The 25,977-nt window shown below is 43.4% G+C and overlaps 1 protein-coding gene across 1 annotated transcript in view; it reads right to left on the reverse strand.

Moving 5' to 3' along the window:
* Positions 1–8,726: 8,726 nt before the first annotated feature.
* The window catches only part of nit2 (nitrilase family, member 2), a 38,707-nt gene continuing 21,456 nt past the window's right edge, over positions 8,727–25,977 (reverse strand). The window contains exons 9-10 of the mRNA XM_041889513.2: positions 23,002–23,057; positions 8,727–9,456 (exon numbers count right to left, since the gene is read on the reverse strand). Of these exons, the coding sequence (XP_041745447.1) occupies positions 9,362–9,456; positions 23,002–23,057 (151 nt within the window). The 3' untranslated portion in view covers positions 8,727–9,361. The remainder of the gene's footprint in view (positions 9,457–23,001; positions 23,058–25,977) is intronic.

Here is a 25,977-nt window from a genome sequence, read left to right on the forward strand (position 1 = left end):
GTCACGCAGACCTTTAAACAACACACTACTAACGCTCAGACAGACAGGACAGGTCATGCAGACCTTTAAACAACGCACTACTAACGCTCAGACAGACAGGACAGGTCATGCAGACCTTTAAACAACGCACTACTAACGCTCAGACAGACAGGACAGGTCATGCAGACCTTTAAACAACGCACTACTAACGCTCAGACAGACAGGACAGGTCATGCAGACCTTTAAACAACGCACTACTAACACTCAGACAGGTCAGGTCATGCAGACCTTTAAACAACGCACTACTAACACTCAGACAGACAGGTCAGGTCATGTAGACCTTTAAACAACGCACTACTAACGCTCAGACAGACAGGTCAGGTCATGTAGACCTTTAAACAACGCACTACTAACACTCAGACAGGTCAGGTCATGTAGACCTTTAAACAACGCACTACTAACGCTCAGACAGACAGGTCAGGTCATGTAGACCTTTAAACAACGCACTACTAACGCTCAGACAGACAGGTCAGGTCACGCAGACCTTTAAACAACGCACTACTAACGCTCAGACAGACAGGACAGGTCATGCAGACCTTTAAACAACGCACTACTAACGCTCAGACAGACAGGACAGGTCATGCAGACCTTTAAACAACGCACTACTAACACTCAGACAGGTCAGGTCATGCAGACCTTTAAACAACGCACTACTAACACTCAGACAGGTCAGGTCATGCAGACCTTTAAACAACGCACTACTAACACTCAGACAGGTCAGGTCATGCAGACCTTTAAACAACGCACTACTAACACTCAGACAGACAGGTCAGGTCATGCAGACCTTTAAACAACGCACTACTAACGCTCAGACAGGTCAGGTCATGCAGACCTTTAAACAACGCACTACTAACACTCAGACAGACAGGTCAGGTCACGCAGACCTTTAAACAACACACTACTAACACTCAGACAGACAGGTCAGGTCATGCAGACCTTTAAACAACGCACTACTAACGCTCAGACAGGTCAGGTCATGCAGACCTTTAAACAACGCACTACTAACGCTCAGACAGGACAGGTCATGCAGACCTTTAAACAACACACTACTAACGCTCAGACAGACAGGTCAGGTCATGTAGACCTTTAAACAACGCACTACTAACACTCAGACAGGACAGGTCATGTCATGTAGACCTTTAAACAACGCACTACTAACACTCAGACAGGACAGGTCATGCAGACCTTTAAACAACGCACTACTAACACTCAGACAGACAGGTCAGGTCATGTAGACCTTTAAACAACGCACTACTAACACTCAGACAGGTCAGGTCAGGTCATGTAGACCTTTAAACAACGCACTACTAACACTCAGACAGACAGGTCAGGTCATGTAGACCTTTAAACAACACACTACTAACACTCAGACAGACAGGACAGGTCATGTAGACCTTTAAACAACACACTACTAACACTCAGACAGACAGGTCAGGTCATGCAGACCTTTAAACAACGCACTACTAACGCTCAGACAGACAGGTCAGGTCATGTAGACCTTTAAACAACGCACTACTAACACTCAGACAGACAGGACAGGTCATGTAGACCTTTAAACAACGCACTACTAACACTCAGACAGACAGGACAGGTCATGTAGACCTTTAAACAACGCACTACTAACACTCAGACAGACAGGTCAGGTCATGCAGACCTTTAAACAACACACTACTAACACTCAGACAGGTCAGGTCATGTAGACCTTTAAACAACGCACTACTAACACTCAGACAGACAGGTCAGGTCATGCAGACCTTTAAACAACACACTACTAACACTCAGACAGGTCAGGTCATGCAGACCTTTAAACAACGCACTACTAACACTCAGACAGGTCAGGTCATGCAGACCTTTAAACAACACACTACTAACACTCAGACAGGTCAGGTCACGCAGACCTTTAAACAACACACTACTAACACTCAGACAGGTCAGGTCATGCAGACCTTTAAACAACGCACTACTAACACTCAGACAGGTCAGGTCATGCAGACCTTTAAACAACACACTACTAACACTCAGACAGGTCAGGTCATGCAGACCTTTAAACAACGCACTACTAACACTCAGACAGGTCAGGTCATGCAGACCTTTCAACAACGCACTACTAACACTCAGACAGGTCAGGTCATGCAGACCTTTAAACAACACACTACTAACACTCAGACAGGTCAGGTCACGCAGACCTTTAAACAACGCACTACTAACACTCAGACAGGTCAGGTCATGCAGACCTTTAAACAACACACTACTAACACTCAGACAGGTCAGGTCATGCAGACCTTTAAACAACGCACTACTAACACTCAGACAGGTCAGGTCATGCAGACCTTTAAACAACGCACTACTAACACTCAGACAGACAGGTCAGGTCATGCAGACCTTTAAACAACACACTACTAACACTCAGACAGACAGGTCAGGTCATGCAGACCTTTAAACAACGCACTAATAACACTCAGACAGACAGGTCAGGTCATGCAGACCTTTAAACAACGCACTACTAACACTCAGACAGGACAGGTCATGCAGACCTTTAAACAACGCACTACTAACACTCAGACAGGTCAGGTCATGCAGACCTTTAAACAACACACTACTAACACTCAGACAGGTCAGGTCACGCAGACCTTTAAACAACACACTACTAACACTCAGACATACAGGTCAGGTCATGCAGACCTTTAAACAACGCACTACTAACACTCAGACAGGTCAGGTCACGCAGACCTTTAAACAACGCACTACTAACACTCAGACAGACAGGTCAGGTCATGCAGACCTTTAAACAACGCACTACTAACGCTCAGACAGGACAGGTCATGCAGACCTTTAAACAACACACTACTAACACTCAGACAGGTCAGGTCATGCAGACCTTTAAACAACGCACTACTAACACTCAGACAGGTCAGGTCATGCAGACCTTTAAACAACGCACTACTAACACTCAGACAGACAGGTCAGGTCATGCAGACCTTTAAACAACACACTACTAACGCTCAGACAGGACAGGTCATGCAGACCTTTAAACAACGCACTACTAACGCTCAGACAGGACAGGTCATGCAGACCTTTAAACAACGCACTACTAACACTCAGACAGACACGACATCACAAGACATCACAGTACAGTTGAAATATATTTAGCAAGTTGAAATCCTATATGGATGGTGTTAAAAGATAGATGGGAGGTGTTGAATGGAATTGAAGGATGGGACTAATAACAACTAACAACAAACAATAACAAGATAACTAATAATGTAGGCACGCTGTGTCCATAATAAGTGTATGGGTTGTAGGTTGGGAGCTTTTGTGAAGGAGCACAGTTAGAAAGATATGGCATATAGATGCAAACCGGATGGACATTATAAAAATTATCGGAGATATTGAGAGTAGAAGAAGTTCAGGAGAAAGAACAAACAAAATGTAATTATTGTAAAATTGACTGTGTCCATAAAATGTAGATAGTGGGTATGGGCTGGAAGTAGAGGCCTAAGCGTTGTTGTTCACTAGTTTACTCCAAGTGGGGAAAGGGTGGCGGGGTTGGAAAGTAATAAAGGGGAATATATATATTTTCTTAAAGGATATGTATGTGCTGTTTTGCTAGCACAGACTGGAACATGTTCCGGGATTCTTCAGATAGCATTAAGGAGTACACCACATCAGTCACTGGCTTCATCAATAAGTGCATCGATGATGTCGTCCCCACAGTGATCGTACGTACATACCCCAACCAGAAGCCATGGATTACAGGAAACATCCGCACTGAGCTAAAGGGTAGAGCTGCCGCTTTCAAGGAGCGGGACTCTAACCCGGACGCTTATAAGAAATCCCGCTATGCCCTCCGATGAACCATCAAACAGGCAAAGAGTCAATACAGGACTAAGATTGAATCGTACTACACCGGCTCTGACGCTCGTCGGATGTGGCAGGGCTTGAAAACTATTACAGACTACAAAGGGAAGCACAGCCGTGAGCTGCCCAGTGACACAAGACTTCCAGACGAGCTAAACCACTTCTATGCTCGCTTCGATGCAAGCAACACTGAAGCATGCATGAGAGCACCAGCTGTTCCGGATGACTATGTGATCACGCTCTCCGTAGCTGATGTGAGTAAGACTTTTAAGCAGGTCAACATTCACAAGGCCGCAGGGCCAGACGGATTACCAGGACGTGTACTCAGAGCATGTGCTGACCAACTGGCAAGTGTCTTCACTGACATTTTCAACATGTCCCTGACTGAGTCTGTAATACCAACATGTTTCAAGCAGACCACCATAGTCCCCGTGCCCAAGGACTCTAAGATAACCTGCCTAAATGACTACCAACCCGTAACACTGACGTCTGTAGCCATGAAGTGCTTTGAAAGGCTGGTCATGGCTCACATCAACACGGCACAGGTCCTAATCCAGGCACTTGTCATCTCCCGTCTGGATTACTGCAACTCGCTGTTGGCTGGGCTCCCTGCCTGTGCCATTAAACCCTACAACTCATCCAGAATGCCGCAGAGCCCGTCTGGTGTTCAACCTTCCCAAGTTCTCTCACGTCACCCCGCTCCTCCGCACACTCCACTGGCTTCCAGTTGAAGCTCGCATCTGTTACAAGACCATGGTGCTTGCCTATGGAGCCGTGAGGGGAACGGCACCTCCGTACCTTCAGGCTCTGATCAGTCCCTACACCCAAACGAGGGCACTGCGTTCATCCACCTCTGGCCTGCTGGCTCCCTTCCTCTGCGGAAGCATAGTTCCCGCTCAGCCCAGTCAAAACTGTTCGCTGCTCTGGCACCCCAATGGTGGAACAAGCTCCCTCACGACGCCAGGACAGCGGAGTCACTCACCACCTTCCGGAGACATTTGAAACCCCACCTCTTTAAGGAATACCTGGGATAGGATAAAGTAATCCTTCTACCCCCCCCTAAAAAAATAAAAAAATAAAAATAAACATTTGTAAAGTGGTTATCCCACTGGCTATCATAAGGTGAATGCACCTATTTGTAAGTGGCTCTGGATAAGAGCGTCTGCTAAATGATGTAAATGTAAATGTAAACACTATTATCCCAGAAACCCTAGACCCACTCCAATTTGCATACCGCCCCAACAGATCCACAGATGATGCAATCTCTATTGCACTCCACACCTTTCCCACCTGGACAAGAGGAACATCTATGTGAGAATGCTATTCATTGACTACAGCTCAGCGTTCAACACCATAGTGCCCTCAAAGCTCATCACTAAGCTAAGGATCCTGGGACTAAACACCTCCTTCTGCAACTGGATCCTGGACTTCCTGACGGGCCGCCTCCAGGTGGTAAGGGTAGGTAACAACACATCTGCCACACTGATCCTCAACATGGGGGCCCCTCAGGGGTGCGTGCTCAGTCCCCTCCTGTACTCCCTGTTCACCCATGACTGCATGGCCAGGCACGAATCCAACACCATCATTAAGCTTTGCCGACGACACAACAGTGGTAGGCCTGATCACCGACAACGATGAGACAGCCTATAGGGGAGGAGGTCAGAGACCTGGCCGTGTGGTGCCAGGATAACAACCTCTCCCTCAACGTGACCAAGACAAAGGAGATGATTGTGGACTACAGGAAAAAAAGAGGACTGAGCACGCCCCCATTCTCATCGACGGGCTGTAGTGGAACAGGTTGAGAGCTTCAAGTTCCTTGGTGTCCACATCACCAACAAACTATCATGGTCCAAACACACCAAGATAGTCGTGAAGAGGGCACGACAAAGCCTATTCCCCCTCAGGAGACTGAAAAGATTTGGCATGGGTCCTCAGATCCTCAAAAAATTCTGCACAGCTGCACCATCGAGAGCATCCTGACTGGTTACATCACCGCCTGGTATGGCAACTGCTTGGCCTCCGACCGCAAGGCACTACAGAGGGTAGTGCGTACGGCCCAGTACATCACTAGGGCCAAGCTTCCTGCCATCCAGGACCTCTATACCAGGCGGTGTCAGAGGAAGGCCCTCAAAATTGTCAAAGACTCCAGCCACCCTAGTCATACACTGTTCTCTCTGCTACCGCCACGGCAAGCGTATCGGAGTGCCAAGTCTAGGTCCAAAAGACTTCTCAACAGCTTCTACCCCCAAGCCATAAGACTCTTGAACAGCTAATCATGGCTACCCAGACTATTTGCACTGCCCCCCCACCCCATCTTTTTACGCTGCTGCTACTCTGTTAATTATTTATGCATAGTCACTTTAACTCTACCCACATGTACATATTACTTCAACTACCTCAACTAGCCGGTGCCCCCGCACATTGACTCTGCAACGGTACCCCCCTGTATATAGCCTCCATACTGTTATTTTATTTTACTTCTGCTTTTTTCTCAACACTTTTTTGTTGTTTTATTCTACTTTTTTATAAAAAATAAATGCACTGTTGGTTAAGGGCTGTAAGTAAGCATTTCACTGTAATGTCTGCACCTCTTGTATTCGGCGCATGTGGCCAATACAATTTTATTTGATTTTATTTGATTTATGTGTTTGTATGTATGTATGTATATATGTGTGTATGTGTATGTGTATACAGTGAGGGAAAAAAAGTATTTGATCCCCTGCTGATTTTGTACATTTGCTCACTGACAAAGAAATGATCAGTCTATCATTTTAATGGTAGGTTTATTTGAACAGTGAGAGACAGAATAACAACAAAAAAATCCAGAAAAACGCATGTCAAAAATGTTATAAATTGATTTGCATTTTAATGAGGGAAATAAGTATTTGACCCTCTCAATCAGAAAGATTTCTGGCTCCCAGGTGTCTTTTATACAGGATGAGCTGAGATTAGGAGCACACTCTTAAGGGAGTGCTCCTAATCTCAGCTTGTTACCTGTATAAAAGACACCTGTCCACAGAAGCAATCAATCAGATTCCAAACTCTCCACCATGGCCAAGACCAAAGAGCTCTCCAAGGATGTCAGGGACAAGATTGTAGACCTACACAAGGCTGGAATGGGCTACAAGACCATCGCCAAGCAGCTTGGTGAAAAGGTGACAACAGTTAACAGTTGGTGCGATTATTTGCAAATGGAAGAAACACAAAATAACTGTCAATCTCCCTCGGCCTGGGGCTCCATGCGAGATCTCACCTCGTGGTGTTGCAATGATCATGAGAACGGTGAGGAATCAGCCCATAACTACACGGGAGGATCTTGTCAATGATCTCAAGGCAGCTGGGACCATAGTCACCAAGAAAACAATTGGTAACACACTATGCAGTGAAAAAAAATCGAGCTCTTTGGCATCAACTCAACTCGCCGTGTTTGGAGGAGGAGGAATGCTGCCTATGACCCCAAGAACACCATCCCCACCGTGGAGAGTTTGGAATCTGATTGATTAATTGCTTCTGTGGACAGGTGTCTTTTATACAGGTAACAAACTGAGATTAGGAGCACTCCCTTTAAGAGTGTGCTCCTAATCTGTTTGTTACCTGTATAAAAGACACCTGGGAGCCAGAAATCTTTCTGATTGAGAGGGGGTCAAATACTTATTTTCCTCATTAAAATGCAAATCAATTTATAACATTTTTGACATGCGTTTTTCTGGATTTTGTTGTTGTTATTCTGTCTCTCACTGTTCAAATAAACCTACCATTAAAATGATAGACTGATCATTTCTTTGTCAGTGGGCAAACATACAAAATCATCAGGGGATCAAATACATTTTTTCCCTCACTGTACATATATACATACATACACTACCAGTCAAAAGTTTGGACACACCTACTCATTCAAGGGTTTTTCTTTATTTTTTCTATTTTTTTACATTGTAGAATAATAGTGAAGACATCAAAACTATGAAATAACACATATGGAATCATGTAGTAACCAAAGAAGTGTTTAAAAAAATCTAAATATATTTTATGTTTGAGATTCTTCAAATAGCCACCCTTTGCCTTGATGACAGCTTTGCACACTCTTGGCATTCTCTCAACCAGCTTCATGAGGTAGTCACCAAGAGTAGCTGCTGCCTTGGCCGCAGCTAACGGGGATCCTTAATAAATACAAATACAAAAATGAACAGGTGTGCCTTCTTAAAAGTTAATTTGTGGAATTTTTTTCCTTCTTAATGCATTTGAGCCAATCAGTTGTGTTGTGGCAAGGTAGGGGGGGTATACAGAAGATAGCCCTATTTAGTAAAAGACCAAGTCCATATTATGGCAAGAACAGCTCAAATAAGCAAAGAGAAACGACAGTCCATCATTACCGTACTTTAAGACATGAAGGTCAGTCAATACCTCTTGCAGCAATAAGGATCTTTGTTATAGACAGATAAGTGTTTCCTGCAGCAATAAAAGAAGAGACAAACCAGTTGTGATGTATCTCATCTCGTCTGTATGGTTGACGTGTTTTGATCTTGTCATGATGAAGAGATTGAAACAGCTTGAGATTATTTGTGGTCATCTGTAGCTCAGCTGGTAGAGCACAGCACTTGTAACGCCAAGGTAGTGGGTTCGATTCCCCGGGAGCACCCATACACAAAAAATTTAACAAAAGAAAAAGCATCTGCTAAATGGCATATTATTATTTGTCATTACTTTGAAATAGTCAACAGCCACTGGTGATGGTCAGAATAGCTGATGTTTTAAACCAGGTTGTCTGTCTAACTCACAGAACAAGGAGAACAACAGAGCAGACACAAGGAGTATTTCTTGGCAAAAATGAATTGAATTCAACTAGATTTATTTGAATGTAGATTTGGGAACTGATGAGACGTGTTATACAAAGAATATAAAGCTTTGTGTAAATTAGAGGGCATCCTGTGGTGTAAGATGGGTCCATCTAAGATGATGTGCTTTATTACACACACCTTCAAAATCACCTCTGACTGCATTTACTGATTAGTGATTAGTGATTGTGACAGAATATCTCACTGATTCCACAGCTTCTGCTGCTACTACTACTACTACTACTACTACTACTACCGCTACTACTACTACTACTACTACTACTACCACTACTACTACTACTACTACTACTACTGCTGCTGCTACTATTACTACTACTACTACTACTACTACTACTCCTACTACTACTACTACTACCACTACCACCACTACTACTGCTACTGCTACTGCTACTACTACTACTACTGCATTGTCAGTCACAGCTGAATCATGTATTGTAGGCACGAACAGCTGTGTAGCCAACACTCATATTCTTCATCCATCAATTTCTCCACATTACAGAGGCATGTGTTTCACACCAAGAATAGACAGGTCTGTTTACTGTAACTCCTGATTGGCTCAGATTGGCTCAGTTTGTATCATAGCTAAGAGGTCAGGGTTCAGGGGTTAAAGTTCATCCCTCCTGCACTGCGTTCACTGTGTAGATGTCACTGCGGCGTTGGGCTGTGATGGGGATCTGTTGACGAACGTTGGCCAAATACTGCAGGTCTGAAAAAACGCACAGACAACATAGGGAGAGGTCAGGACACTGATAAGCTAAAGTGAACTACAGCTACATTAGTCAATGGATATTAGTGCTGGCTCAAACTACAGCTACATTAGTCAATGGATATTAGTGCTGGCTCAAACTACAGCTACATTAGTCAATGGATATTAGTGCTGGCTCAAACTACAGCTACATTAGTCAATGGATATTAGTGCTGGCTCAAACTACAGCTACATTAGTCAATGGATATTAGTGCTGGCTCAAACTACAGCTACATTAGTCAATGGATATTAGTGCTGGCTCAAACTACAGCTACATTAGTCAATGGATATTAGTGCTGGCTCAAACTACAGCTACATTAGTCAATGGATATTAGTGCTGGCTCAAACTACAGCTACATTAGTCAATGGATATTAGTGCTGGCTCAAACTACAGTTACGTTAGTCACAGTGGATATTAGTGCTGGTTCAAACTACAGTTACGTTAGTCACAGTGGATATTAGTGCTGGTTCAAACTACAGCTACATTAGTCACAGTGGATATTAGTGCTGGTTCAAACTACAGCTACATTAGTCAATGGATAATAGTGCTGGTTCAAACTACAGCTACATTAGTCAATGGATATTAGTGCTGGCTCAAACTACAGCTACATTAGTCAATGGATATTAGTGCTGGTTCAAACTACAGCTACATTAGTCAATGGATAATAGTGCTGGCTCAAATTACAGTTACATTAGTCAATGGATAATAGTGCTGGCTCAAACTACAGCTACATTAGTCAATGGATAATAGTGCTGGCTCAAATTACAGTTACATTAGTCGATGGATAATAGTGCTGGCTCAAACTACAGTTACATTAGTCACAGTGGATATTAGTGCTGGCTCAAACTACAGTTACATTAGTCACAGTGGATATTAGTGCTGGCTCAAACTACAGTTACATTAGTCACAGTGGATAATAGTGCTGGCTCAAACTACAGTTACGTTAGTCACAGTGGATATTAGTGCTGGTTCAAACTACAGTTACATTAGTCACAGTGGATATTAGTGCTGGCTCAAACTACAGTTACATTAGTCACAGTGGATAATAGTGCTGGCTCAAACTACAGTTACGTTAGTCACAGTGGATATTAGTGCTGGTTCAAACTACAGTTACGTTAGTCACAGTGGATATTAGTGCTGGTTCAAACTACAGTTACATTAGTCAATGGATATTAGTGCTGGCTCAAACTACAGTTACGTTAGTCACAGTGGATATTAGTGCTGGTTCAAACTACAGTTACGTTAGTCACATGTGGATATTAGTGCTGGTTCAAACTACAGCTACATTAGTCACAGTGGATATTAGTGCTGGCTCAAACTACAAAGTTACGTTAGTCACAGTGGATATTAGTGCTGGCTCAAACTACAGTTACGTTAGTCACAGTGGATATTAGTGCTGGTTCAAACTACAGTTCACGTTAGTCACAGTGGATATTAGTGCTGGTTCAAACTACAGTTACGTTAGTCACAGTGGATATTAGTGCTGGTTCAAACTACAGTTACGTTAGTCACAATGGATATTAGTGCTGGCTCAAACTACAGTTACGTTAGTCACAGTGGATATTAGTGCTGGTTCAAACTACAGTTACGTTAGTCACAGTGGATATTAGTGCTGGCTCAAACTACAGTTACGTTAGTCACAATGGATATTAGTGCTGGCTCAAACTACAGTTACGTTAGTCACAGTGGATATTAGTGCTGGTTCAAACTACAGTTACGTTAGTCACAGTGGATATTAGTGCTGGTTCAAACTACAGTTACGTTAGTCACAGTGGATATTAGTGCTGGTTCAAACTACAGCTACATTAGTCAATGGATAATAGTGCTGGTTCAAACTACAGCTACATTAGTCAATGGATAATAGTGCTGGTTCAAACTACAGCTACATTAGTCAATGGATATTAGTGCTGGCTCAAACTACAGCTACATTAGTCAATGGATATTAGTGCTGGTTCAAACTACAGCCACATTAGTCAATGGATAATAGTGCTGGCTCAAATTACAGTTACATTAGTCAATGGATATTAGTGCTGGTTCAAACTACAGTTACATTAGTCAATGGATAATAGTGCTGGCTCAAATTACAGTTACATTAGTCAATGGATAATATGGTGCTGGCTCAAACTACAGTTACATTAGTCACAGTGGATATTAGTGCTGGCTCAAACTACAGTTACATTAGTCACAGTGGATATTAGTGCTGGCTCAAACTACAGTTACGTTAGTCACAATGGATATTAGTGCTGGCTCAAACTACAGTTACGTTAGTCACAGTGGATATTAGTGCTGGTTCAAACTACAGTTACGTTAGTCACAGTGGATATTAGTGCTGGTTCAAACTACAGTTACGTTAGTCACAATGGATATTAGTGCTGGCTCAAACTACAGTTACGTTAGTCACAGTGGATGTTAGTGCTGGCTCAAACTACAGTTACGTTAGTCACAGTGGATGTTAGTGCTGGCTCAAACTACAGTTACATTAGTCACAATGGATAATAGTGCTGGCTCAAACTACAGTTCGTTAGTCACAGTGGATAATAGTGCTGGCTCAAACTACAGTTACGTTAGTCACAATGGATATTAGTGCTGGCTCAAACTACAGTTACGTTAGTCACAGTGGATATTAGTGCTGGTTCAAACTACAGTTACGTTAGTCACAATGGATATTAGTGCTGGCTCAAACTACAGTTACGTTAGTCACAGTGGATATTAGTGCTGGCTCAAACTACAGTTACGTTAGTCACAGTGGATATTAGTGCTGGCTCAAACTACAGCTACATTAGTCAATGGATAATAGTGCTGGTTCAAACTACAGTTACATTAGTCAATGGATATTAGTGCTGGCTCAAACTACAGCTACATTAGTCAATGGATATTAGTGCTGGTTCAAACTACAGTTACGTTAGTCACAGTGGATATTAGTGCTGGTTCAAACTACAGTTACATTAGTCAATGGATATTAGTGCTGGCTCAAAACTACAGCTACATTAGTCAATGGATAATAGTGCTGGCTCAAACTACAGTTACGTTAGTCACAGTGGATATTAGTGCTGGCTCAAACTACAGCTACATTAGTCAATGGATATTAGTGCTGGCTCAAACTACAGCTACATTAGTCAATGGATAATAGTGCTGGCTCAAACTACAGCTACATTAGTCACTGGATATTAGTGCTGGCTCAAACTACAGTTACGTTAGTCACAGTGGATATTAGTGCTGGCTCAAACTACAGTTACTTTAGTCACAGTGGATAATAGTGCTGGCTCAAACTACAGCTACATTAGTCAATGGATATTAGTGCTGGCTCAAACTACAGCTACATTAGTCAATGGATATTAGTGCTGGCTCAAACTACAGCTACATTAGTCAATGGATAATAGTGCTGGCTCAAACTACAGCTACATTAGTCAATGGATATTAGTGCTGGCTCAAACTACAGTTACGTTAGTCACAGTGGATATTAGTGCTGGCTCAAACTACAGTTACATTAGTCACAGTGGATAATAGTGCTGGCTCAAACTACAGTTACGTTAGTCACAGTGGATATTAGTGCTGGTTCAAACTACAGTTACGTTAGTCACAGTGGATATTAGTGCTGGTTCAAACTACAGTTACATTAGTCAATGGATATTAGTGCTGGCTCAAACTACAGTTACGTTAGTCACAGTGGATATTAGTGCTGGTTCAAACTACAGTTACGTTAGTCACAGTGGATATTAGTGCTGGTTCAAACCACAGCTACGTTAGTCACAGTGGATATTAGTGCTGGCTCAAACTACAGCTACATTAGTCAATGGATATTAGTGCTGGCTCAAACTACAGTTACGTTAGTCACAGTGGATATTAGTGCTGGCTCAAACTACAGTTACGTTAGTCACAGTGGATATTAGTGCTGGTTCAAACTACAGTTACGTTAGTCACAGTGGATATTAGTGCTGGTTCAAACTACAGTTACGTTAGTCACAGTGGATATTAGTGCTGGTTCAAACTACAGTTACGTTAGTCACAATGGATATTAGTGCTGGCTCAAACTACAGTTACGTTAGTCACAGTGGATATTAGTGCTGGTTCAAACTACAGTTACGTTAGTCACAGTGGATATTAGTGCTGGCTCAAACTACAGTTACGTTAGTCACAATGGATATTAGTGCTGGCTCAAACTACAGTTACGTTAGTCACAATGGATATTAGTGCTGGCTCAAACTACAGCTACATTAGTCAATGGATATTAGTGCTGGCTCAAACTACAGCTACATTAGTCAATGGATATTAGTGCTGGCTCAAACTACAGTTACGTTAGTCACAGTGGATATTAGTGCTGGTTCAAACTACAGTTACGTTAGTCACAGTGGATATTAGTGCTGGTTCAAACTACAGCTACATTAGTCACAGTGGATATTAGTGCTGGTTCAAACTACAGCTACATTAGTCAATGGATAATAGTGCTGGTTCAAACTACAGCTACATTAGTCAATGGATATTAGTGCTGGCTCAAACTACAGCTACATTAGTCAATGGATATTAGTGCTGGTTCAAACTACAGCTACATTAGTCAATGGATAATAGTGCTGGCTCAAATTACAGTTACATTAGTCAATGGATAATAGTGCTGGCTCAAACTACAGCTACATTAGTCAATGGATAATAGTGCTGGCTCAAATTACAGTTACATTAGTCAATGGATAATAGTGCTGGCTCAAACTACAGTTACGTTAGTCACAGTGGATATTAGTGCTGGTTCAAACTACAGTTACATTAGTCAATGGATATTAGTGCTGGCTCAAACTACAGTTACGTTAGTCACAGTGGATATTAGTGCTGGTTCAAACTACAGTTACGTTAGTCACAGTGGATATTAGTGCTGGTTCAAACTACAGCTACATTAGTCACAGTGGATATTAGTGCTGGCTCAAACTACAGTTACGTTAGTCACAGTGGATATTAGTGCTGGCTCAAACTACAGTTACGTTAGTCACAGTGGATATTAGTGCTGGTTCAAACTACAGTTACGTTAGTCACAGTGGATATTAGTGCTGGTTCAAACTACAGTTACGTTAGTCACAGTGGATATTAGTGCTGGTTCAAACTACAGTTACGTTAGTCACAATGGATATTAGTGCTGGCTCAAACTACAGTTACGTTAGTCACAGTGGATATTAGTGCTGGTTCAAACTACAGTTACGTTAGTCACAGTGGATATTAGTGCTGGCTCAAACTACAGTTACGTTAGTCACAATGGATATTAGTGCTGGCTCAAACTACAGTTACGTTAGTCACAGTGGATATTAGTGCTGGTTCAAACTACAGTTACGTTAGTCACAGTGGATATTAGTGCTGGTTCAAACTACAGTTACGTTAGTCACAGTGGATATTAGTGCTGGTTCAAACTACAGCTACATTAGTCAATGGATAATAGTGCTGGTTCAAACTACAGCTACATTAGTCACTGGATAATAGTGCTGGTTCAAACTACAGCTACATTAGTCAATGGATATTAGTGCTGGCTCAAACTACAGCTACATTAGTCAATGGATATTAGTGCTGGTTCAAACTACAGCCACATTAGTCAATGGATAATAGTGCTGGCTCAAATTACAGTTACATTAGTCAATGGATATTAGTGCTGGTTCAAACTACAGTTACATTAGTCAATGGATAATAGTGCTGGCTCAAATTACAGTTACATTAGTCAATGGATAATAGTGCTGGCTCAAACTACAGTTACATTAGTCACAGTGGATATTAGTGCTGGCTCAAACTACAGTTACATTAGTCACAGTGGATATTAGTGCTGGCTCAAACTACAGTTACGTTAGTCACAATGGATATTAGTGCTGGCTCAAACTACAGTTACGTTAGTCAGCAGTGGATATTAGTGCTGGTTCAAACTACAGTTACGTTAGTCACAGTGGATATTAGTGCTGGTTCAAACTACAGTTACGTTAGTCACAATGGATATTAGTGCTGGCTCAAACTACAGTTACGTTAGTCACAGTGGATGTTAGTGCTGGCTCAAACTACAGTTACGTTAGTCACAGTGGATGTTAGTGCTTGGCTCAAACTACAGTTACATTAGTCACAATGGATAATAGTGCTGGCTCAAACTACAGTTACGTTAGTCACAGTGGATAATAGTGCTGGCTCAAACTACAGTTACGTTAGTCACAATGGATATTAGTGCTGGCTCAAACTACAGTTACGTTAGTCACAGTGGATATTAGTGCTGGTTCAAACTACAGTTACGTTAGTCACAATGGATATTAGTGCTGGCTCAAACTACAGTTACGTTAGTCACAGTGGATATTAGTGCTGGCTCAAACTACAGTTACGTTAGTCACAGTGGATATTAGTGCTGGCTCAAACTACAGCTACATTAGTCAATGGATAATAGTGCTGGTTCAAACTACAGTTACATTAGTCAATGGATATTAGTGCTGGCTCAAACTACAGCTACATTAGTCAATGGATATTAGTGCTGGTTCAAACTACAGTTACGTTAGTCACAGTGGATATTAGTGCTGGCTCAAATTACAGTTACATTAGTCAATGGATAATAGTGCTGGCTCAAACTCACAGCTACATTAGTCAATGGATAATAGTGCTGGCTCAAATTACAGTTACATTAGTCAATGGATAATAGTGCTGGCTCAAACTACAGTTACATTAGTCACAGTGGATATTAGTGCTGGCTCAAACTACAGTTACATTAGTCACAGTGGATATTAGTGCTGGCTCAAACTACAGTTACATTAGTCACAGTGGATAATAGTGCTGGCTCAAACTACAGTTACGTTAGTCACAGTGGATATTAGTGCTGGTTCAAACTACAGTTACGTTAGTCACAGTGGATATTAGTGCTGGTTCAAACTACAGTTACATTAGTCAATGGATATTAGTGCTGGCTCAAACTACAGTTACGTTAGTCACAGTGGATATTAGTGCTGGTTCAAACTACAGTTACGTTAGTCACAGTGGATATTAGTGCTGGTTCAAACTACAGCTACATTAGTCACAGTGGATATTAGTGCTGGCTCAAACTACAGTTACGTTAGTCACAGTGGATATTAGTGCTGGTTCAAACTACAGTTACGTTAGTCACAGTGGATATTAGTGCTGGTTCAAACTACAGCTACATTAGTCACAGTGGATATTAGTGCTGGCTCAAACTACAGTTACGTTAGTCACAGTGGATATTAGTGCTGGCTCAAACTACAGTTACGTTAGTCACAGTGGATATTAGTGCTGGTTCAAACTACAGTTACGTTAGTCACAGTGGATATTAGTGCTGGTTCAAACTACAGTTACGTTAGTCACAGTGGATATTAGTGCTGGTTCAAACTACAGTTACGTTAGTCACAATGGATATTAGTGCTGGCTCAAACTACAGTTACGTTAGTCACAGTGGATATTAGTGCTGGTTCAAACTACAGTTACGTTAGTCACAGTGGATATTAGTGCTGGCTCAAACTACAGTTCACGTTAGTCACAATGGATATTAGTGCTGGCTCAAACTACAGTTACGTTAGTCACAGTGGATATTAGTGCTGGTTCAAACTACAGTTACGTTAGTCACAGTGGATATTAGTGCTGGTTCAAACTACAGTTACGTTAGTCACAGTGGATATTAGTGCTGGTTCAAACTACAGCTACATTAGTCAATGGATAATAGTGCTGGTTCAAACTACAGCTACATTAGTCAATGGATAATAGTGCTGGTTCAAACTACAGCTACATTAGTCAATGGATATTAGTGCTGGCTCAAACTACAGCTACATTAGTCAATGGATATTAGTGCTGGTTCAAACTACAGCTACATTAGTCAATGGATAATAGTGCTGGCTCAAATTACAGTTACATTAGTCAATGGATATTAGTGCTGGTTCAAACTACAGTTACATTAGTCAATGGATAATAGTGCTGGCTCAAATTACAGTTACATTAGTCAATGGATAATAGTGCTGGCTCAAACTACAGTTACATTAGTCACAGTGGATATTAGTGCTGGCTCAAACTACAGTTACATTAGTCACAGTGGATATTAGTGCTGGCTCAAACTACAGTTACGTTAGTCACAATGGATATTAGTGCTGGCTCAAACTACAGTTACGTTAGTCACAGTGGATATTAGTGCTGGTTCAAACTACAGTTACGTTAGTCACAGTGGATATTAGTGCTGGTTCAAACTACAGTTACGTTAGTCACAATGGATATTAGTGCTGGCTCAAACTACAGTTACGTTAGTCACAGTGGATGTTAGTGCTGGCTCAAACTACAGTTACGTTAGTCACAGTGGATGTTAGTGCTGGCTCAAACTACAGTTACATTAGTCACAATGGATAATAGTGCTGGCTCAAACTACAGTTACGTTAGTCACAGTGGATAATAGTGCTGGCTCAAACTACAGTTACGTTAGTCACAATGGATATTAGTGCTGGCTCAAACTACAGTTACGTTAGTCACAGTGGATATTAGTGCTGGTTCAAACTACAGTTACGTTAGTCACAATGGATATTAGTGCTGGCTCAAACTACAGTTACGTTAGTCACAGTGGATATTAGTGCTGGCTCAAACTACAGTTACGTTAGTCACAGTGGATATTAGTGCTGGCTCAAACTACAGCTACATTAGTCAATGGATAATAGTGCTGGTTCAAACTACAGTTACATTAGTCAATGGATATTAGTGCTGGCTCAAACTACAGCTACATTAGTCAATGGATATTAGTGCTGGTTCAAACTACAGTTACGTTAGTCACAGTGGATATTAGTGCTGGCTCAAATTACAGTTACATTAGTCAATGGATAATAGTGCTGGCTCAAACTACAGCTACATTAGTCAATGGATAATAGTGCTGGCTCAAATTACAGTTACATTAGTCAATGGATAATAGTGCTGGCTCAAACTACAGTTACATTAGTCACAGTGGATATTAGTGCTGGCTCAAACTACAGTTACATTAGTCACAGTGGATATTAGTGCTGGCTCAAACTACAGTTACATTAGTCACAGTGGATAATAGTGCTGGCTCAAACTACAGTTACGTTAGTCACAGTGGATATTAGTGCTGGTTCAAACTACAGTTACGTTAGTCACAGTGGATATTAGTGCTGGTTCAAACTACAGTTACATTAGTCAATGGATATTAGTGCTGGCTCAAACTACAGTTACGTTAGTCACAGTGGATATTAGTGCTGGTTCAAACTACAGTTACGTTAGTCACAGTGGATATTAGTGCTGGTTCAAACTACAGCTACATTAGTCACAGTGGATATTAGTGCTGGCTCAAACTACAGTTACGTTAGTCACAGTGGATATTAGTGCTGGCTCAAACTACAGTTACGTTAGTCACAGTGGATATTAGTGCTGGTTCGAAACTACAGTTACGTTAGTCACAGTGGATATTAGTGCTGGTTCAAACTACAGTTACGTTAGTCACAGTGGATATTAGTGCTGGTTCAAACTACAGTTACGTTAGTCACAATGGATATTAGTGCTGGCTCAAACTACAGTTACGTTAGTCACAGTGGATATTAGTGCTGGTTCAAACTACAGTTACGTTAGTCACAGTGGATATTAGTGCTGGCTCAAACTACAGTTACGTTAGTCACAATGGATATTAGTGCTGGCTCAAACTACAGTTACGTTAGTCACAGTGGATATTAGTGCTGGTTCAAACTGACAGTTACGTTAGTCACAGTGGATATTAGTGCTGGTTCAAACTACAGTTACGTTAGTCACAGTGGATATTAGTGCTGGTTCAAACTACAGCTACATTAGTCAATGGATAATAGTGCTGGTTCAAACTACAGCTACATTAGTCAATGGATAATAGTGCTGGTTCAAACTACAGCTACATTAGTCAATGGATATTAGTGCTGGCTCAAACTACAGCTACATTAGTCAATGGATATTAGTGCTGGTTCAAACTACAGCTACATTAGTCAATGGATAATAGTGCTGGCTCAAATTACAGTTACATTAGTCAATGGATATTAGTGCTGGTTCAAACTACAGTTACATTAGTCAATGGATAATAGTGCTGGCTCAAATTACAGTTACATTAGTCAATGGATAATAGTGCTGGCTCAAACTACAGTTACATTAGTCACAGTGGATATTAGTGCTGGCTCAAACTACAGTTACATTAGTCACAGTGGATATTAGTGCTGGCTCAAACTACAGTTACGTTAGTCACAATGGATATTAGTGCTGGCTCAAACTACAGTTACGTTAGTCACGGTGGATATTAGTGCTGGTTCAAACTACAGTTACGTTAGTCACAGTGGATATTAGTGCTGGTTCAAACTACAGTTACGTTAGTCACAATGGATATTAGTGCTGGCTCAAACTACAGTTACGTTAGTCACAGTGGATGTTAGTGCTGGCTCAAACTACAGTTACGTTAGTCACAGTGGATGTTAGTGCTGGCTCAAACTACAGTTACATTAGTCACAATGGATAATAGTGCTGGCTCAAACTACAGTTACGTTAGTCACAGTGGATAATAGTGCTGGCTCAAACTACAGTTACGTTAGTCACAATGGATATTAGTGCTGGCTCAAACTACAGTTACGTTAGTCACAGTGGATATTAGTGCTGGTTCAAACTACAGTTACGTTAGTCACAATGGATATTAGTGCTGGCTCAAACTACAGTTACGTTAGTCACAGTGGATATTAGTGCTGGCTCAAACTACAGTTACGTTAGTCACAGTGGATATTAGTGCTGGCTCAAACTACAGCTACATTAGTCAATGGATAATAGTGCTGGTTCAAACTACAGTTACATTAGTCAATGGATATTAGTGCTGGCTCAAACTACAGCTACATTAGTCAATGGATATTAGTGCTGGTTCAAACTACAGTTACGTTAGTCACAGTGGATATTAGTGCTGGTTCAAACTACAGTTACATTAGTCAATGGATATTAGTGCTGGCTCAAACTACAGCTACATTAGTCAATGGATAATAGTGCTGGCTCAAACTACAGTTACGTTAGTCACAGTGGATATTAGTGCTGGCTCAAACTACAGCTACATTAGTCAATGGATATTAGTGCTGGCTCAAACTACAGCTACATTAGTCAATGGATAATAGTGCTGGCTCAAACTACAGCTACATTAGTCAATGGATATTAGTGCTGGCTCAAACTACAGTTACGTTAGTCACAGTGGATATTAGTGCTGGCTCAAACTACAGTTACGTTAGTCACAGTGGATAATAGTGCTGGCTCAAACTACAGCTACATTAGTCAATGGATATTAGTGCTGGCTCAAACTACAGCTACATTAGTCAATGGATATTAGTGCTGGCTCAAACTACAGCTACATTAGTCAATGGATAATAGTGCTGGCTCAAACTACAGCTACATTAGTCAATGGATATTAGTGCTGGCTCAAACTACAGTTACGTTAGTCACAGTGGATATTAGTGCTGGCTCAAACTACAGTTACATTAGTCACAGTGGATAATAGTGCTGGCTCAAACTACAGTTACGTTAGTCACAGTGGATATTAGTGCTGGTTCAAACTACAGTTACGTTAGTCACAGTGGATATTAGTGCTGGTTCAAACTACAGTTACATTAGTCAATGGATATTAGTGCTGGCTCAAACTACAGTTACGTTAGTCACAGTGGATATTAGTGCTGGCTCAAACTACAGTTACATTAGTCACAGTGGATATTAGTGCTGGTTCAAACTACAGTTACGTTAGTCACAATGGATATTAGTGCTGGCTCAAACTACAGTTACGTTAGTCACAGTGGATATTAGTGCTGGCTCAATCTACAGTTACGTTAGTCACAGTGGACATTAGTGCTGGCTCAATCTACAGTTACGTTAGTCCAACGGATATTAGTGCTGGCTCAAACTACAGTTACATTAGTCACAGTGGATATTAGTGATGGTTCAAACTACAGTTACGTTAGTCACAGTGGATAATAGTGCTGGCTCAAACTACAGTTACGTTAGTCACAGTGGATAATAGTGCTGGCTCAAACTACAGTTACGTTAGTCACAGTGGATATTAGTGCTGGCTCAAACTACAGTTACGTTAGTCACAGTGGATATTAGTGCTGGCTCAAACTACAGTTACATTAGTCACAGTGGATAATAGTGCTGGCTCAAACTACAGTTACGTTAGTCACAGTGGATAATAGTGCTGGCTCAAACTACAGTTACGTTAGTCACAGTGGATATTAGTGCTGGCTCAAACTACAGTTACGTTAGTCACAGTGGACATTAGTGCTGGCTCAATCTACAGTTACGTTAGTCACAATGGATATTAGTGCTGGCTCAAACTACAGTTACGTTAGTCACAGTGGATATTAGTGCTGGTTCAAACTACAGTTACGTTAGTCACAGTGGATAATAGTGCTGGCTCAAACTACAGGTACGTTAGTCACAGTGGATATTAGTGCTGGCTCAAACTACAGTTACGTTAGTCACAATGGATATTAGTGCTGGCTCAAACTACAGTTACATTAGTCACAGTGGATATTAGTGCTGGTTCAAACTACAGTTACGTTAGTCACAGTGGATAATAGTGCTGGCTCAAACTACAGTTACGTTAGTCACAGTGGATAATAGTGCTGGCTCAAACTACAGTTACTTTAGTCACAGTGGATATTAGTGCTGGCTCAAACTACAGTTACGTTAGTCACAGTGGACAATAGTGCTGGCTCAAACTACAGTTACGTTAGTCACAGTGGATAATAGTGCTGGCTCAAACTACAGTTACTTTAGTCACAGTGGATATTAGTGCTGGCTCAAACTACAGTTACGTTAGTCACAGTGGACAATAGTGCTGGCTCAAACTACAGTTACATTAGTCACAAGAGATTTAGGACCACTCAACCACACGGAACCACTCACAAAGAGGTTTAGGACCACTCAACCACACTGAACCACTCACAAAGAGGTTTAGGACCACTCAACCACACTGAACCACTCACAAAGAGGTTTAGGACCACTCAACCACACTGAACCACTCACAAAGAGGTTAAGGGCCACTCAACCACACTGAACAACTCACAAAGAGGTTAAGGACCACTCAACCACACTGACCACTCACAAAGAGGTTAAGCACCACTCAACCACACTAAACCACTCACAAAGAGGTTAAGGAACACTCAACCACACTGAACCACTCACAAAGAGGTTAAGGACCACTCAACCACACTGAACCACTCACAAAGAGGTTAAGGACCACTCAACCACACTGAACCACTCACAAAGAGGTTTAGGACCACTCAACCACACTGAACCACTCACAAAGAGGTTTAGGACCACTCAACCACACTGAACAACTCACAAAGAGGTTAAGGACCACTCAACCACACTGAACCACTCACAAAGAGGTTTAGGACCACTCAACCACACTGAACCACTCACAAAGAGGTTAAGGACCACTCAACCACACTGAACCACTCACAAAGAGGTTAAGGACCACTCAACCACACTGAACCACTCACAAAGAGGTTTAGGACCACTCTGGCACCACTCACCAATGTCTGCGTAAACAACAGCCTCTTCAGACCCTGCCTTAGATATCACCTCTCCCCTGTCATGATAGATGTTACCGTTATAAATGCTTTCAATCACATCACACATCCAATAAAACACATTCTGTACACAGGACATGACTGGCCTCCATGGCAATGTGAAAACCACAGAGAGAAAAAATATTGGCACCTACAGGAAATACAGTGTGATTACAGACACTGCACGTGGCATTACACACTACAGTATGTGCTGTCTAGTACTCACCAGGGGCTAACGACAGTGCTGTGACCCCAGACTCTCCTTAGTACTCACCAGGGGCTAACGACAGTGCTGTGACCCCAGGCTCTCTAGTACTCACCAGGGGCTAACGACAGTGCTGTGACCCCAGGCTCTCCTTAGTACTCACCAGGGCTAACGACAGTGCTGTGACCCCCAGGCTCTCCTTAGTACTCACCAGGGGCTAACGACAGTGCTGTGACCCCAGGCTCTCTAGTACTCACCAGGGGCTAACGACAGTGCTGTGACCCCAGGCTCTCTAGTACTCACCAGGGGCTAACGACAGTGCTGTGACCCCAGGCTCTCTAGTACTCACCAGGGGCTAACGACAGTGCTGTGACCCCAGGCTCTCCTTAGTACTCACCAGGGGCTAACGACAGTGCTGTGACCCCAGGCTGTCTAGTACTCACCAGGGGCTAACGACAGTGCTGTGACCCCAGGCTGTCTAGTACTCACCAGGGGCTAACAACAGTGCTGTGACCCCAGGCTCTCTAGTACTCACCAGGGGCTAACGACAGTGCTGTGACCCCAGACTCTCCTTAGTACTCACCAGGGGCTAACGACAGTGCTGTGACCCTAGGCTCTCTAGTACTCACCAGGGGCTAACAACAGTGCTGTGACCCCAGGCTCTCTAGTACTCACCAGGGGCTAACGACAGTGCTGTGACCCCAGGCTCTCTAGTACTCACCAGGGGCTAACGACAGTGCTGTGACCCCAGACTCTCCTTAGTACTCACCAGGGGCTAACGACAGTGCTGTGACCCTAGGCTCTCTAGTACTCACCAGGGGCTAACAACAGTGCTGTGACCCCAGGCTGTCTAGTACTCACCAGGGGCTAACAACAGTGCTGTGACCCCAGGCTCTCTAGTACTCACCAGGGGCTAACGACAGTGCTGTGACCCCAGGCTCTCTAGTACTCACCAGGGGCTAACGACAGTGCTGTGACCCCAGGCTCTCTAGTACTCACCAGGGGCTAACGACAGTGCTGTGACCCCAGGCTGTCTAGTACTCACCAGGGGCTAACAACAGTGCTGTGACCCCAGGCTCTCTAGTACTCACCAGGGGCTAACGACAGTGCTGTGACCCCAGACTCTCCTTAGTACTCACCAGGGGCTAACGACAGTGCTGTGACCCCAGGCTCTCTAGTACTCACCAGGGGCTAACGACAGTGCTGTGACCCCAAGCTGTCTAGTACTCACCAGGGGCTAACGACAGTGCTGTGACCCCAGGCTGTCTAGTACTCACCAGGGGCTAACGACAGTGCTGTGACCCCAGGCTCTCCTTAGTACTCACCAGGGGCTAACGACAGTGCTGTGACCCCAGGCTCTCCTTAGTACTCACCAGGGGCTAACGACAGTGCTGTGACCCCAGGCTCTCTAGTACTCACCAGGGGCTAACGACAGTGCTGTGACCCCAGACTCTCCTTAGTACTCACCAGGGGCTAACGACAGTGCTGTGACCCCAGGCTCTCTAGTACTCACCAGGGGCTAACGACAGTGCTGTGACCCCAGACTCTCCTTAGTACTCACCAGGGGCTAACGACAGTGCTGTGACCCCAGGCTCTCTAGTACTCACCAGGGGCTAACGACAGTGCTGTGACCCCAGGCTCTCTAGTACTCACCAGGGGCTAACGACAGTGCTGTGACCCCAGGCTCTCTAGTACTCACCAGGGGCTAACGACCTGTGACCCCAGGCTCTCCTTAGTACTCACCAGGGGCTAACGACAGTGCTGTGACCCCAGGCTCTCTAGTACTCACCAGGGGCTAACGACAGTGCTGTGACCCCAGACTCTCCTTAGTACTCACCAGGGGCTAACGACAGTGCTGTGACCCCAGGCTCTCTAGTACTCACCAGGGGCTAACGACAGTGCTGTGACCCCAGGCTCTCTAGTACTCACCAGGGGCTAACGACAGTGCTGTGACCCCAGGCTCTCTAGTACTCACCAGGGGCTAACGACAGTGCTGTGACCCCAGGCTGTCTAGTACTCACCAGGGGCTAACAACAGTGCTGTGACCCCAGGCTCTCTAGTACTCACCAGGGGCTAACGACAGTGCTGTGACCCCAGACTCTCCTTAGTACTCACCAGGGGCTAACGACAGTGCTGTGACCCCAGGCTCTCTAGTACTCACCAGGGGCTAACGACAGTGCTGTGACCCCAAGCTGTCTAGTACTCACCAGGGGCTAACGACAGTGCTGTGACCCCAGGCTGTCTAGTACTCACCAGGGGCTAACGACAGTGCTGTGACCCCAGGCTCTCCTTAGTACTCACCAGGGGCTAACGACAGTGCTGTGACCCCAGGCTCTCCTTAGTACTCACCAGGGGCTAACGACAGTGCTGTGACCCCAGGCTCTCTAGTACTCACCAGGGGCTAACGACAGTGCTGTGACCCCAGACTCTCCTTAGTACTCACCAGGGGCTAACGACAGTGCTGTGACCCCAGGCTCTCTAGTACTCACCAGGGGCTAACGACAGTGCTGTGACCCCAGACTCTCCTTAGTACTCACCAGGGGCTAACGACAGTGCTGTGACCCCAGGCTCTCTAGTACTCACCAGGGGCTAACGACAGTGCTGTGACCCCAGGCTCTCTAGTACTCACCAGGGGCTAACGACAGTGCTGTGACCCCAGGCTCTCTAGTACTCACCAGGGGCTAACGACCTGTGACCCCAGGCTCTCCTTAGTACTCACCAGGGGCTAACGACAG

This window comes from Coregonus clupeaformis, unplaced genomic scaffold (genome assembly GCF_020615455.1).
Source record: "Coregonus clupeaformis isolate EN_2021a unplaced genomic scaffold, ASM2061545v1 scaf0028, whole genome shotgun sequence".
In the NCBI taxonomy this organism is placed as follows: Eukaryota; Metazoa; Chordata; class Actinopteri; order Salmoniformes; family Salmonidae; genus Coregonus; species Coregonus clupeaformis.